This window comes from Anas acuta, chromosome 2, assembly GCF_963932015.1.
Source record: "Anas acuta chromosome 2, bAnaAcu1.1, whole genome shotgun sequence".
NCBI lineage: Eukaryota > Metazoa > Chordata > Aves > Anseriformes > Anatidae > Anas > Anas acuta.
Window position 1 is genome coordinate 3,700,306 of NC_088980.1, and position 17,266 is coordinate 3,717,571.

The 17,266-nt window shown below is 42.0% G+C and overlaps 1 protein-coding gene across 2 annotated transcripts in view; it reads right to left on the reverse strand.

Moving 5' to 3' along the window:
• VIPR1 (vasoactive intestinal peptide receptor 1) overlaps positions 1-17,266 on the reverse strand; it is a 109,232-nt gene that overhangs the window by 55,866 nt on the left and 36,100 nt on the right. For both annotated transcript variants that reach the window (XM_068673287.1, XM_068673286.1), the window contains exon 2: positions 15,336-15,432. In XM_068673287.1, coding sequence (XP_068529388.1) covers positions 15,336-15,432 — 97 coding nt within the window. The remainder of the gene's footprint in view (positions 1-15,335; positions 15,433-17,266) is intronic.

Below are 17,266 nucleotides of genomic sequence, written 5' to 3' on the forward strand. Positions count from 1 at the left end.
GCTTGGTGATGACATCCTGATCAGAATTTCCCCCTTTAAATAATCTTTTAGGCCTTCTGCTCAGGAAAAGGCTGGTGTCATCATCAGTCTGTTCAGAGTGAGGCAGCTTGCTGTCTCAGATCAATAAAGAGAGCACACAAAAATACTCCGAAGCTGAAAAAGAACCCTCAGCTCTCTTTCAAATTTATTTTACAAGTTTTTCCTTCATTCTTTCATGAGCAAACAGAACTTTTCAAATGAAGTCCTGAGGTGGGTTTATCACAGCCTGAAAAAGGGAATAACTGACGGTATCTTCTTCATGCAAGCTCTTCTGTAGCATTCATTAAAATTCAATTTTCAGATTTCTAATATCAGTTGCAAAGCTCACTTTTTACAGTGTCTTACTTATCTGCTACCAAACAGCCAGCAGCTCCAAAAGTATTAAGATATTACATATTCTGCCCCTGGAAAATAGATGATTTCTTGACAAGACCTTTCATGTTCTACAATCTCCATCAGCATCAATAAATTATAATGGGCCCATTACCCCAGGACAGGTTATAATGGAAAATAAAATAAAAGGTGATAGTATCAGATGGCTTTTTAAATGTTCTGAATTAGGCACTTTGAGAATTTTTCTGATCCTCATCTTTTTCCATTGTAGCATTTTTCACCACCACCTGTGGTGCATGAAAAAAGCTTTTAGGTGTTTTTGTAACACAAACTCTGACTAAAATAAGGTGAGGACACACAAGACTGATTTTGCAAGACACACAGAGGGGACCTTTAGTAACTATTGCTTCTGCAAAGACCTCTCATATCTGCCCATCAGCTCTGCCAGTGCCATTCTTCCTCGTTGCCTCCCCAGATTTGCTGATGCTATTAGTGTAGCTGCCTGGAAGGGTTCAGGTTTCAATGATGGAGTTCACATCCCTGCTTTTACGTGTGAAGAAGCTGGAGGTGTGGACTTGAAGAAGTCAATGGATACTGGAGTTCCAGAAACTTGACTTTAGCTAATTTTGAAGCATTTGAAGTACAGTGAGATACAATTTACTCGTACTAGGTCTAAGGCAGGAGAAGAGCTTAATGTCTAACACATTATAATAACTTTGTTTGAATAATTTATAATAATAATTTAAAGTAATTTTGTTTGAAATGTGAGGCGGAAAGAACAGGCCTTCACATTTTTAATGAATTGGAACAGTTTGAAGATCTGAGGCAAAATGCTTTGCTGTTGGAGTTCAGCACTCACCGCTTGCCCTGCAGTTAGCCCACTACAACTTCAGGCACAAGTTTGTGCCTGTCCATCCAAATCGTGACACAGACAGCCTTTATCAAATAGCCTTGGAGAAATTTGTCTTCTCTCTCCAAAGCTTACCTTGGCAGACTGCTGAGATCACAGGGTTGGCGGGCAATACTCAGCTGTGTCACTGTGACAGATCAATATCCAAGAAAACTATTTGAGGGTAGAAACAGCTGCACTGGGACTTGGAGAAGGGAAACCCGTCTTCCCTGTGACATCACTTGGCCTTCACAGATGTAAGAAAGATGACAATTTGTTTTGCATGATCAAATCATGTTTGGTGATTGCTAAGTGCTTCCCCATTAATTAATTACAAATGTTTTCTTTGTTGCACTGAGTATCTGCAGGAGGGATGCAAATGTGTTTATCTTTCCTTATCCAAGACAGCAGATGGAAATGACCCATGGATGCACCTTTCATAAATACTGTGATCCTGAAAACAGTTGGGCAAACCCTTCAATACCATTTCAATCAATGTGACTGTGCTGCTCATTTGCTTGTTACTGCAAACCAAGGAATGCACGCTGCTAAGGATTATCCTCTGCTTTGGAAATGATCACTAGTGAGTTGTAAGAAGCCCTGTGTGAAAACAAGTGTGTGACTTTTTCAAAGATGGTGGCATTCACAAATTCTCTGGATAATCAGGTACACTGTTTAAACTCTTGGTATTATAAGTGTGCACATACATGTAAGAATCTTTCCCTTTTCAAATTTTTGACTGTGACTTCCAGACCCTCAGCTTTGTCCTGATGCTACCTGTTAAGTCAGGAAGTGCTCTCTGGAGCCAAGTAACTTCTTCTGGGGGGCTGCGGGGAGAAATCCTTCACAACTTTAATGAAGCTGGCTTTTAACCTTTCTTCCTTCAGCTAAGCACATCAAACTGCTCATCCTCTCACTATGAGGCATGCAATTAGTGTAATTACTAGCAGCCAACTCTCTCTCTCTTTAAACAGGCTCCTGAAGCACTGCTCAAGGAGTACCATCAATGAATGGGCTGGAGGCTATCAGCCACATGCTGAAGCTCACGTCTTTACATCCAAGAGCTCAGACTCCCTCTTTGCAAGCCAAGCATCTAGGCTGCACCAACCACAGCTGCTTGGGCTTTGGAGAGCCCTCCTCTAAGAGGTTCTTACTCAGAAGCCTGTCTTGGGGTGGTCTCCACCATAGGGCTTTTCTTCCAGCCAGGTAGGACATACTTGTTCCCTGGCTGCCACCACAACAGTGGCTAAAGGCACTGGCAGATTCCCAGCTGCAGTGATTTAGGAGACCCCACCACAGCTACAGAAGGTGGTAACCTTTTCCACTGTCACTGCTAAATGTGAATCAAAGCTCGGGCCCTCGTTTTCTCTCCCTTTAAAAGGTTAATAAACACAAAACATGTCAATTTGCATGAAGCACAGGTAAACGGTGCTTTGCAGAAGTGGCAAAGCAGAGCGCAAAGAACATTTATTTGAGTTATATCTACACTTACAGAAAATATACAGTCAAAGCTTATCAGGGAAGCAGCAGAGAATAAGTTCCCTTCATGAATAAACATGAATCTGCAGAGCTCTGGCATGGCTCTGAGACGTGACTGGGTTTGGCTGATGAAAGAACTGAATGGCAGTAGGCTGGTGCCAAGGCGTGGTCTTAACCCAGCTGAACTCCCAAGTCAGAGAAAAAGCCTTTCAGCACATCTGTCATTCCCACCAAACACTCCCCAATGAATGGGGTCACTCCTGGCCTCTCCTGGAGGACATGGGCACAGTTTTGCTCTTTGAATCTATGTTCAGATGCAAAGATACCAATTTTTTGCCTGGGACATGTCGGGATCTCTGCATGCCTCTCGCTACCCACAGGCAGAAAACAGCAAGCCAAAGGTATAGCTACATTAAACCATGCTGAGATATCACCCAGTACCATCAGAGGCAGTGATGACCTGTTGTGTTTTCAATGGAAACTGATTTTCACTCCAATCTAGTATCAGTAGGAAGTTTCCATCCTCTCTGGAGTTAGGGCTGTAAAGAGCTACCAGGTGACATTTACTCTCCCACTGACATCTTCTGTAGAAGTTATTATACCCAAAGATGCTCTCCCCTGTTTGCCAGTTTGATTTCCTTTCAACCAATTATCTTTCTGCTGACTTTCTTGTCCAAATTGGGCATTACGTTTCTTACCTTACTGAAGAAAACAGACCCCAAAAGATGGTCCCTGCAAGGATTTGTTAATGGTGCCTCAGTTCCAGACAGGCAACTTGAGTTCAGTCTTGGTAGAGAGTGAGAGAGCCCACCATGAACCTCACAGCTATTACTACTGCCCCAGCCTCCAGTGAGCCCAGTCTATCTGAATCAGGGATGGTTTTCTATTTAAATTTTAAAAATTGTGCGTAATAATAAGAACAAAATTCTGGAAAGATTCTTTTTCTTACATAAATCATTTAAATTAAATGTGATTTGATTTTGCTTTTGAACTCATGGAAATTTTTCACATTCACAACCTCCTGGGCCAAGGAATTGCACAGTTCAAGTGTCTGCTGAAAGAACATCCTTTTCTGAATTTGCTTTGAACCTGCTCATTGCTGGTTTCATTAGGAACATAGTTCCTTTATGAATACAGAAATATTTATAACCTAGTCACAATCTCCCTTTCCCTGGGGAGGAAAACCATAAAATCCTCTTTTATATCCCTCCTCAAGCATCTCTTTTTCAAGCTGAAGTGTCCTAGCTTATTTAATTACTTTTTGCATGGAAACAGTTTCCTATCATTTCTCCCTTGTGTCTTTTCTGTTTCTAATTCTACCCCATCTTACCCTGCCTGGACTTACAGAATAGGGCTTTACCTTATTTTTCTGTGACAGATTGGTTTTGACCAGGGCTTGCTTGGCTCCAAAGTTTAACTGCAATCCTCCCACTCTTGTCTGCAAAATTCAACCCTTCTGTCCTGTGTTCACTGCTGTGCCCTCCTCCCCCCAGCCCCACTCCTGCATCCTGTGTGCATCTCTCCTCTGCCACCTCCACCTATTGTGGTTTTATTTTTATCAACACTGATAATCTCTTCCAAAGCAAACCTGTCCCCTCAAAGTTTCCCTTTCAACTTTTCATAGCTTTGCATTCAATTTGGATATTTTTTGCCTATCGCTGCATGCTATCGCCTCAGCGCCGTGGGCAGGATGTGACAGAGAAACCACTTAGCTGAAGGAAAACCACATTACTGCCAGAGCAGGCAAAACCCTGGCACTGTTGCATTTTCTTCCCACCACTGCTTTGCTCTTTGTGGCACATGTATGCTCCTTTATTCTTCCCTCAGTGACAGGTTTGCAGTACCAATTCAGGAGAAAATGGACTTGGGAAATCACAGAAGGCAAAACAGATCCCCCGTGAGGATAAATAACAAGAGTTTATCGTGGACTTTGTCTCTGTATGTGTGGCAAGACAGAGAGATCAATTTGATTTTTCCCACTCTGTGTACAAGCTGGACAGAACACTGCTTCTTGCTATAAAAATTGATTTGCACTTCTGCAGGGGCTTCCCGTAGAAACTGTCCAGGAACTCAACAGGAAAAGTAAAAAGATATCTTTTACAGAATACTTGCAGAAATTTGACTCAAAGACATATGAAGGAAAACTCACCTTAAGCCCCCAGACTGAGTCATTCTAAATAAACAGCATGAAAGAAATCACCAGAGAGTATTTCTGGAGGATTATTTTTAAGCATGAAAATCCTACGAGTTTTTCCATCATCAACATCAACTAGGAAACAAATTAAAAAAAAAAAAAGTTTCTAATCTTTCAGCTTTTCTTTAAACAACAAGCTAAATAAACACTTGACTTCTTTTTTCATCCCTCCAGATCACTTGTTTCATAAATCAAACTCGTGAACTGAGCCTTTCTGCTTAATTCCAGAATCCATAAACTGAAACAAAAGATGCCAAGACATGACGAAGATTTATAAAGTGGGTTGCCTCAAACATCACTTATGTCCTCACCAACATCTAAACAAGAAACAGTTCTTTAGTGCTCTGACATGGAGGATGCTTAAAGGATTGATCCAGGGCTTCCTCGTTCATTGCTCAAATGCCGCTGCATTTGCAGAAGTTATGAGAAGTTAAACTGTACCTGGTCTCTTTGAATTTAGGTCGCTGAAGATGAGTAGGCTCGACCTCAAGAAATGCTTTCTTGATCATTAAGAAGGCAACAGTGATAATGCAACAGTGATAAGGCAAAAGTGCAGTGATAATGTGAGATCTCACATGGGACTGACTGATGCTGAGCTCCTCCATCCCTCACCATCTCACTGACCAAAAAGAGACATGGATGTTGTGAGGAGAACATCAGAGATTTGGTGGGGTTTCATAATTAAACAAGTCAAGGAAAGACAGGACACAAATGCAGTAGCTTTCACTGATGGTTCAAATCCTGTGAAAGCCAGGAGACTTTTCCTCAGCCTTACAATGTTGACCTTGATCTTTGTAAATTCCTCGCTGTTCTGGAAACATAGGTGGCAACTCGAATGGTAGCACCAAGAAGAGAGCTCAGAAGACCTGGCCACTTGAATGAAGTGCCAGCTCTTCCAGTGGCCAGCTCATTTGACTTGCTCATTGAAGGCAAACAAGCAAGCAACAGCCCATTTTATCTTGCTCTTCTTCAGGTAAATGTTAAATATGGTAAATGTGGGTAAATATGAAACCCCACTAAAAAAGGAAGGGGAAAAGGGAAGTTACCTCAACAAATCACAAGCCACAGATTGCATGTCCTGCTACTAAAAAGCTACTGCTGTTGTTGCATAAGCTGGAGTGTGTTTTATCAAGTAAATTCTTCCTGAATTGGTTCTTGTTTATTGAACATGCTGGGAGTGTGCTTCTTGCCCATAGTGCTGGGGAGCATCTGCAGAAGAAGAGAAGTTCTGTAGGTAGGTAGGGGCAAGAGGGACAGCAATGCTTTTTCACCTGGCCTTTGGTTTTACTTGGAGGCATATTTAATGGTCAGAAGGGAAGAAAAAAAAAGAAAAAAGAAAAGTTTGTGAGACACCAGTAATTAGAAAAAAAAAATCACAATAGAAGCCCTACTTAGACCTTGTATAGCACTTCAGACTTCAGCTTCTGTTCTCCACAATTTCATTTTCCTAGGTTAGAAGCTCAGGCTATCAAGAAATAAAAGCACCTAAGTTACAGAAAGTCCAGTGCACAGTAAAATCACAGAAATACATCCACTAGTTGCAGCAGGTTTTGGATCTTAGCCATATACTGTAACAGGAGCTTGACATAACTTATGGAATATGCAACATTTTCCAGTATGCTTATTGTACATAAAAAGGCTGGATACCATCAATAAAGTGCCCTGACACAGTCAGTAAGAAAAATAAAATTAAAAAAAAAAAACAAAACATGAAACAGCAGGAAGGAGATATTTCCTAACCAGAAATCTGATGGGATGTGAGGTCAACAAATACGCTGTCAGAAATTTAGAGCTCTGTATAGATGGATTTCATCCGAGCAATTAGCCAAAGCTTTGAAGATGTTTTGGATTTGCTTTCCATTGGTCTATAGTGATGGCATTTTTCCTTATTTCTATATCCCTTGCATAACTAATGCTATGTGCATTTATATATTATAGCATTCTAAAAGAAAAATAACCAAAGAGTCCGATGGTATTTCCAAATGTTACTTACTCTCCAAGCTAAAATGCCTTTTCCAGTACAAGATTTATGCCACTAAATGGTTGTTAATCCCGAAAAGCTACAGGACAGCTGTTCCTGAGTCAAATAAACACGGCTGTTTGTTAGAAAGCTTGCAGCCAGGACATGTCAGCAACAGGCAAAACAAAAACAAAGCCTCCACCCCTACAGCATATTAAGGCAGAAAACAGATGTGCTAACATCTTATCTTATGACTGTGTCTCTAGAAAGATGAGGTCAAGGGAAAAAAAAACACAAAAGCAAAAACAAAAAAAAAAAAAAACAGCTCTTAGACCTACATGGAAGATTGGTTGGGTGCTGTGTAGATCTGTGCTTGAATTTCATCTCTACAGGGGGCATCCTGAGAAGGCACTGCACCTCCGCTGGGAATTGCCAGCCCTTGGCAGAGAGCTTGAGCTGGGGGTTACCATGTACAGCCAAGTAACAGCTTTGTAGGGAAACCACCTTTGCTCATCATTTCTTGAGGAAGAGCCTCCTTGCGTGGGAAAACAGCCAACAGCTTCAGGCTGTGTTTGAGCAGCCAATAGGAAAGTTGTGTGGGCTGATCGCATTTGAGGGTTGAAGCGGGGTTTACCTCTGTGGTGACAACATGCTTCCTTCTCGTGTTTCAGTACCGAGTTTCCTAGTATGGCAAAGGGTAGATGATCCTCCAAGAAATACGGGGCTTTTTAGATTTCCAAGAAATACAGGGCTTTTAAAATTTCCACAGAGCAGGCGCCACTGCTGTAAGAGCTGCAGCACAATGTGTTGGTGGCAGGGAAGAGTCCCAGAGCAGACAGAAAAAGTGTTAATGAAGGAAGATCATTTGGAGGTACCATGGAGTGGCCCATCCCAAGTGAATATCATGGCTTCCATCCGATAACTGAAAGAAAATTTTCCATTACATAGAAGGCTCCTTGACTCTTCTACTGATCCTTTAAGACAGACAAGTGAGAGTTTAAGGTCTTGATGACACACGGCTGAATATTCTGCTCTTGTAGGGGAGCCACGTTTCCAGGAGTGGTAAGGACTGATGTCCCATCTGGCAGCTGGACCAACACTGCTGTTTGTACCAAGACTGAAATGAAGGAGCTCTCCTTATCCCCTGGACTGGTGCTAGAGACTACAGTAAACAAAGAAATTAGGAAAGACAACATAGAAGGAAGTCTTGCAGGTCCTTTTGTCTTTCAAGTGATTGTTAAGGACAAATGACTATTTTAACAGACTGAATTGGTTTGCCCTCCAGTCTTCATTGAATATGTTGACTAGATCCTCAGGGCTTGATTTAGCTCTCCAGAAGGCAGCAGTTAATGTCATTCCTGGTGTCCCAGGATATATGGGATTTTTGGAGATGCTAGTAGATATGAGATAGGACTTAGGGGAGCCCTTCCCACTTCTGAAACAACAACTGGACAACTGGAGGCCACATTACTTATTCAAGAGCATCTGTTAACATTTTTGATGTGCGGCTAATGGCTTGCAAGAGTCAGCCACTGTCCAAGGGCTTTCTTATTTTCTGTAACTGCTCTGAACCACCAGCACAAGCTTGTCTGCTTCTCTCTGCAGACATCCTCAGCCTAGGGGCAGGTCTGTCCTCTGGCTGCACCAGTGCCATCTGACAATATTACCCTGACCACCCCTTGCATGTCTGCCAAGGTATATATTCCCCCTGAAAGCTACCAGCCTTCAAACCTGCCAGCTCGCTGGCTTGTCTGAACGTTTCCTCCACTACTGAGCTTCAAGCAGTGGCCTTTTGCTGACAAAACCATCCATCCGATGCATGTGAAGGGGTAAGAAACACCTACAGGAGCACTTGGCAGGTCTCAGGGATGCACCACCACTCGACGCAGCCAAAATTCGTGACACATACAGCCTTGGATGAGTGGTCCCCCTGCTGTGTGCACTGCCTCGCGTGCTTGTGCTGCAAACAGCCACCTAGCGCCTGCTCTAGCCACGGTGCACATGGAGAGAGGCTGCCACACAAACCTGACCTACACATCATCTGTCCCAGGAGGTCTTATGCAACCGGGAAGGTGAGAATTCGCTTGAACTTTTGCAAGCAAGGAACTATTAATTATTTCTTATCTTACTGCTCTATAAACAGATGGTGATGAATAAACAGACTCCTCATTTAAACTTCATTAACGTTTTTCCAGCTTGACTTTTAATTTCCATATGTTCGCTGCTTCTTCTCTCATCAAACACGCCTTGACTTCTTCAAGGGAGACTGCAAGAGAACCCCAAGCTCCAAATTTGGCTTTTCAAGCCAGCCTCTACTGCAGGTCTGTGGAACAGCAAACACATTATACAAAGAATAAACAACATGGGCCATCCTTCACCTGGGGTCATTTGCATGTGGCAGTGATGGTGATGATATCATAGGACTCACTTTTATTGCCCAAAGCAAGCTGAAGCACGTACAACTTAATTGTACATGAAGAGTGGCTGGGAGGGTGATTGGGACTATTTTTTTTCATGTAATCCACTTTTCTGATTTTTTCTTGAGTTTCAAATCATGCTTGAAAGACAGATAGGTCTAGATTTCAACTTCAAAGTGCAGTGCTGAAGTACCCAAGGTATCAGAAGCATCTCAACTGTAGCAGCTCCTTGATGGCTACTGACAACACTTAAAAAATCACCTCAGCTATCTCTTCACTACTGAACTGTGGTGAACAGACAGACAAAATGTTGATCTGACTGCCTCCAGCTGAGCTGTTCTGAGTTCCTTTCACTTCCTCTTAACTTCTACAGGATTTTAGGATCCAAATCGAGCAGAAGATCTTCCCTTTTGGAGGAAATCAAACAAACTGAAAAACCATAAAGAAAAGGAAGTTCAGCAAAGGGAATGCAAAGACCTTTACATGGGGAGCAGTAATGCCAAGTACTTATATAGGCTGGAAAGTGGCCTGGCAGAGAAGAACCAGGTGGATTCTGAGGTGACCACGAGCCAGCAACGTGCCCATGCCACAAAGGCCAATGGTGTCCTGGGCTGCATTAGTCAAAAGTATCACCAGCAGGTCAAGGAGGGGATCCTTTCTCTCCACTCAACTGGTGAGGCCACACCTGGAGCACTGGTCCAGTTCTGGGCTCCGCAGTACAAGAAGACAAGTCGCTCCACGAAGACCATTTACTGTATCACGTTGTGCTTTCCTGCATAGAAGCACTGTCACCAGAGCTGCTCATCCCATCCAACTATGAGTCACACAGTACCTCATTGAACTGTCATCCCCAAATTACTCTCCCCCTTCCAAATGGATATCCGATTGCCGAGGGAACTGATTAGCAGTAATGGGATTCAAAGAGAATGAGTGCGGTCAACTCACCTAGACCTGATTGCTTTTGTTGACTTAAGAAAGACAGCCAAAAAAGACAGGATTTTTAATTATTTATTATTTTATTTGGGTGCTTCAAATTAAACCCAACTATTTCTAAACTGCACCCATGGAGGGAGAAGCTTTCATTAAAAAAAAAAAAAAAAAGGCAGCAACAAACAACAAAAAAAAAGGTCACTCTCTGTGCTCAGGGATAAAAAAAGCAAGTGGAAGTCAGCAAGCAGCCATGTGGCAGTGAGACCTGCCTTGCAGCAAGCCTTTAGGGGTTCTGACACACTTCACATGGAGAGAGATTTGCCACCATCTGTGGGCCTGGAAAGCAAAATCCCCTTCAGCTATCCTCTCCTCCTAACCCTACTGCTGCTAAGTGTATTATTAGCTGAGCAGTCTCCGCGTTGCATACAGATGTCTTGGCTGAAAAAGTATCTGGAGTAAAAGCCTGGTTTTCAGTGGGGCTGGGATTGCATTCTTTGCTTTTGAAATTTGCTTGTAAGCATTTTCAAAGTAATGCAGAGGACTGAGGAACTCTATTCATCATTAGTTCCTACAACAAGAAAGTGCCTTGGAGAACCCCAGGCTATGGAATTGCCTCATTTATTTATATTGTAGTGGCGGGAGATGCCACCAGAGAAGCAGCCCCACACAGCTGGAGAGCAAAGAGAAAGGGAAAGACAACAGCCCAAGGCAGCTACCGCGCATCCTCCTATTTCAGCAGCTGCTGGTTGTGTGGGAACTACTGTCTGCAGAACTGTTCTCAAAACTTCTCATCGTGCTCATCCTGTGGGGAAGCAATCACTGAAGGCACTCAAATCTTTGGGCCGAACTGATCCAGTCCAGGCAGGACTTGCCCAACACTGGCTGATGAACATTTGGGAAGACCTGGGAGCCCCATGAACTCTGCACCTGAACTCCTGGAGCTGACGTGCTACCCGTTACATATAGTGCACCCACAGTGTAGAAATGATGTGGCTTTTCTCTTTGGGAGTGTTATTTCTCCTCAGATACATAATTAATTCTTGTGAATTTTAATTGTGGGTCCTGCCAAAATACTGTCTTTCCTCTTCTATCTACCTACAGTGCTTCCAGAAGCCCAAATCATAAAATACCTGGATCCTTTTCAGTGTGTTTGTCCTTAACCTACCCCTTCTGGATAGGAAAATATTATTTTTATTTTGAAGGAGAAAAGCTAAAACCAAGAAAACCTAGGAGCCACTTTAACTTCAGCAACTGTACTTGCATCAGTCTGTGGTTATCAAGTGAGGCAAAGTTTGCAGGGAGAACTGCTGTGACACCAGCAGGGAGCGAGGTTAAAACATGCTTAGGGTGGGAAATTAAGGAATTAGCAGAGAATGACTCACTAATCCAGCACTCAGGTACATCTATGTGTGATGCAACCCAGTAGCACTTTTTCCTTGGCTGTGTGATAAAAGGAAGAATAACCATAACTCATTTTCCAACATGTTAATACCCAGCAAATGTCTCCTATATCACACTATAGGAAAGGTACAGGCTGATTTAAAAAGTTTGATTTTTATGTCTTTCAGGACCATACTCTGCACTGGGATTGAGAGGAGGCATTTTGTGCATCACCTCCTGCACTGAGCTGGGGAGAGTCCTGCCACTTGCACAGTAACAAGTTCTTCAGAAGACTTTTTAAAATAATGCTGCAAATTATATTGTAAACACTCTTTGGGGCAAAAGAGGCTGGTAAGGTCATTTAACTAATACTTAAATGAAGGTTTTGTTTCCCCAAATGCTTTTTTTGTATGTGAATGTACAGACTCATCACTCCTAATAATGGAATTACGACGTCAGCTCATTTGGCCAATCCCTCTCCAAGACCTTGAACGCCAGGACAGGATTCATCTGGGAGCTCTGGTTATTTCCAACATGAGCTCCCTAAGCCTCAAGTCAAGACAACCTGAACATGATTCATCTTATCCTAAAAGAGATGCCTACATTCAGCCAGAATACATCAGAGCTACCTAAAATCAGGTGAAAAAATCTCTCACCAAGTCATTCTCAACCAATATCTATTTGAAACGTGAATCCAAAAGATCTGTCTACCTCTCTGGATTTTAATATTAAAGAATCCATTTCTGTTACGGAATCACAATTACATGTTACAAGTTATACAAGTTGTACAAGATTTGTAGTTATTTTAGCATCGAGGTAACAGAATAACAGGGCAGGGGATTGCAAGGGCAGACCTGCTCGTGAAACCCAGTCCTGTGTTGCAATACCCAACTGCATCGTCCATGCCCTTTCGTAAACGAAGCAAGCTCCATCACAAAGTCAATAAAACACACCTTCCTGCAGCTCTCCTGAAAGGCTGTTCAGCGTCCTCTGATGGTTACAAACTTCCTCTAAAGCCCAAACTTCAATCTCACAGACATTTTATTCTTTGCCAGCTCAAGCCAACCCTCCCTGATGGTTTCTTCCCAGTTGCACCTTCTGCAGCCCTTCCTGGTCTCAACAAACTAAGATCTTCCCATCAGACGTAGTCACCCTTTTGTGACCTCCATACCTCTCCTGTGGCCCTAACACACTCTCCTCAAATGTGGGTAACTTCACAGGTACTGAATCACACTCCTAGTGGGGAACAGACAGGCTCTGGTCTGGCCCATAATGAATATCTGTGGTCCAGGTTTGCTGCTGGTAAGAATAGCAACTGATACCTACTACCTAGACCAAAACCACAGAGATATAATTTAGAAAGAAAGCATTGATTTAACCTGTGCCCATACACCCACCATAATGAATAGGTGTTCAAAGACAAAACAGTGTTAAGACAGATGCTATTGTTTATCAGCGGAAATCTACCTGCTTACCCTGAGCTGGTCATCAATCTCAGTACTACCATAAGGTGTTCTTAATAAATGACTAATCTATCTGACACATCAAATTACATCTGTGATTAAGCCCCTCTGATCAATACAATTGATAATAGCTTCTAAACAAAGCTTTATTTCCAGACTGTATTGAAACCATGTGTTTCCTTAATTCCACTCATTTAATTAGAAAGGATAATAGATCGGTTGTTAAATCTCAAGTGATTTTCTTTTTGCTAATGGGATGTTGAATGCAGAGAAGGCAATACACATACCTGGTGATAAATCAAGGTATTACATTACAGATGGCAGGGAGTCTTGATTGCTTTCCGTTCTACTCCTTTGTGGGACTCAACCATGTTAAAATTATATTTTCCTTGGGAGCCTTTAGCTAGGAGATTTTATGCAGTGATTTTTATTTTTTTTTTAAATCTATTTCCGACAACACTAAGACTCAACAATCTTCACGTCCCTGCTGCCTCCACCCCACAAAGTTCAAAGTTTTATTTTGCAGCTGTGCTCAGTTACATTTGTCAAGTTATGTCCCACTACAGAAAAACATCTTTTTTCAACCTATTTGAGCTCACATGCTGTGCCTTGGACACTCCAAGGGGGAAATGCATGCTATTTAGACATTTTGAAGCTGCCTGTCCTCATCACTTTCATAGTCTCCCATCTGAGAACCAGAGCAATTGCATGTGAGAGATTCTGGCTTCTTTCTGTTGATTGCAAGGGCAGTCATGAGTGCTTTCCTAAGGGGCAGGTACTGAGCTCTTAAATGCCTACAGATGTGTCTGGGCAAATGGGCAGCAAACATTTTCCACAGAGTTTGCATTGTAAAACTTGGTTAGACATGCTGTTTGTGTCCCTTTGCACGCTTGTTCCACGTTCATACCATTGATGACTATTTCCACACAGGACAAACAGACACATGCAAATGACATCTAACATTGACTCAGGAGTAGCAGGTATTGTCCCATGGACAAGACCATTTCATAAAGCTCACAGCTATGATTTCTGAATCAGTCCTGTTTAATGACTATGGGAGTGATGGGTGAAATGTAGAATTACCCCAACCAGTTTTTCACCATTCCACTACGAAACCCAAACTCCAAAATATTCTTAGATGTTTTCTCCAGCTTAGATATTAATGGCTTGCAGTATGACTGAACATGTTTTACATCAGAATCTGCAAGAATACACTCAACAGTTTACTTCAGTGGAGAAAAAAATACATATATTTTCGATTAAACTTTTCATTGAGGAAATCAGAAAAAATATTAATGCTTAAGTATTTTTTCTTCCATTTTGAATGTACTGTATTTAATTGAATTTATCTAGATGTCCATGAAAATGAACATTTTGTCCATGAAATAAAGCATTTACCTGGCTTTCAAGTGAAGGTTTTAAACTACCCTGACGACTCCCTTCTTTACTAGATTCTAGGAGAACATTTCTTCAAACAGCTCCATTTAACTGTACAGGGATGCTTGAAATAGTTTCCAAATCAAAGGAAAATATATCTCAGTAGATAAAAGCAGGGGCCAAAAGCCATCCTTGCATTCAGTAAAGCTCCCCTAGGGACCAGCTTGGCACAAGGATGCTGTTCTATCATTAATAAGCATTGTGCACAACAGCCCTTCAGTCTGCAGCCTATTTAAAAACAATGCCAAGTGAAAGAGGATGAGAAGACATCCTCTTTCAATTCTTCCTCTTTCAAGATGTGGGATGCAAATTTCAAGCAGAATATGCATCTTCCCACCCCTTTCCCTGATCTGATCACTCATTTTCAGAACCTGACAGTCTTCCATGGGTCCCTACACCTCCATTAAACACAAAACCAGACCTGGCATGTGAACGAGGAGAGGACCTGCAGCTACTTGGCCAGACCTGAGTCCCCTTTCAGCCATGGAGCACACCCTTCCTTCTTCTGCTCTGCCCCCAGGACAGAAGCAATTTTGGCCGATGTATGGGAGGAAATTACAGTGGCAGGGCTCACTCAGCTGGGAGACTGGGGGTGACCCTCATCAAGCTATTCAAACACTTGGTTGATGGAATTATGCTTTGGAAATATCTTTTTCTCTTTATATACTAACATAAGAACTCAACACCAGCTGGAGAAAATCCAGTCACTGACCTGCTCCTGCAGAGGAAGGGGTGAGAAATGGCAGTGGTAAAGTAGATGTGAGGCCAGGGATGTCAGCCTGCAGGCCATGGAGAGAAGAGGGTGGTCCCTTACCTGAGGTCTGATTATCCATAGCGATCTCTGCCAAGCACTGGCTGCGTTCCTCTTCAATCTCCAGAATGATGCTGCACTCTGGACGTGTGCTGGACACCTACAGAAAGGGCAGAGAAAAGGAGAGTGAGCAAAACCCATCTGTACTCAGGGACGTGTTCCTAGGGATTCACGGCCAGCCAAGCTCTCCTGAGCCACAGCACAATGGGGATATGCATCCAGTCTCATTTTATGTTTGTTTTAGAGAAGGGGGTGTAAACCAGTGCCTACTGAAAAAAATGCATTTCCCTCCATGCCTTCTTTAAAAAAAAATCTAAATGTTACTTTTTATTTTTATTTTTTTTATTTTTATTTTTTATTTATTTTTTGATTATCAGGAGGAATTCCATTCCCTTATGCTCCAGGAGCTCTGCCTGACTAGCCTAACACTGACAGCTATCTAGGGCAGGAAGATGGCAGCTTTAAAATTCATGCCAAGAGCAGTGGGATCTGTGCTTACATAGTTTATTCCCTCCATTCTCACATGGCCTGCCTCCTGGCTTATGCTAATTCAAAGCAAAACAAAACCCAAATCAAATAAGAACAAAATCTCAGATGCAGACTGGGAGATCAAGGAGCTAAAAAGCAGAAAATTCCCAGTAACATGACTTTTTTTTCCCCCAAGTGGTTTCTGCTAAGTCGGATCTAATTATATTGTTTTTGTAATAAAGCCATGTCTATAGATGCACAGGTAATTAATCATGGCCTCTTACATCATGAATTTCATGAACTGCTTCAAGTATGTATCATGACAATTTGCTTCCAAAAAATGGAACCAGGAGCCGGAGAGGGGACCCACAGCACAACCCTGCTAATGTTCCCAACATGCTCCCAGTTTGGAGGGAGCACCCCACTTCATTGCTTTGGCAAAGGCAAGCTGAAATCCAGGTCCCATTATGCAAGGCACCACAGAAAACCAAACACAAAACCCAGTCTCTTTCAAAGAGACGGCAAACTGCATTGAGCTGGGAGAAACCTACTGAGCTGCAGAGAGATGGTGAGGGGGAAATGATGTGGAGAGAGCAGAAGTCTTGGCCTGAGTCTGTGCAGTCACTGCTAAATGCAGAAAAGACCCTGAGTTGGTAACAGATTTGAGAGGCAGGGTTAGAGCCTGTCCTCATTAAAACTCATTGATTCAGTGTTCACTGTTGGTGATTATATTTATTTATTTATGTATTTATTTTTATTTTTTTTCTGAAAATAAGCAGAGAAAGGAAGGAAAGAACTTTTCACGTCTCATTTCCAAACATGAGCTACTTCCCTACTCATTCTCTAGCCAAGGCTAGAAACCAGAAGATTCAGAAACCCTCTGAAGGAACAATTATTTGATGTAATTTGCCCTTTGGATTGAAATTATAAGAAAATTGAATGTATGAATTTTTATTCTCATCATCTCTTATTAATCCAACCAGCTCTCTTCCCTCTTCCACCTCATCTCTTGCTCAGACTGTAGTTTCCTTTTGGTGGGGAATGGGCCTTGATTAGTAGTGTATAGACAATTAATTTTGTGGTTTTCCAATGAAATTAAAACAACAGCAACAAAAACAACATGGTGTGGGAGACTTATTTGGAGTTGTCTTGGTACTCAAATATTTATTTTTTTTTTTTCCAAGGGAAAACAGCACTTTGGAATTTTTATCCTGTCTCATTTAAAATATTGTAAGTTCTTTTTGTTTTAATTTACAGCACTTCTTGCCTTTTTTTTTTAACTGTAAATAAAATGCACAAAGGGTTTGCTGTAAAATATAAAGATTGAGATGTTCTGCTCTCAGAACATTCTGACTTTTTCAAGGGAAACTTAAAACTCTCTGGACTTAACCTATTGCCAAATTCATCTCACATTTATAAATAATTTGAGTTTTCACTTTATAAATTAATTCATCCATCTCTAACTT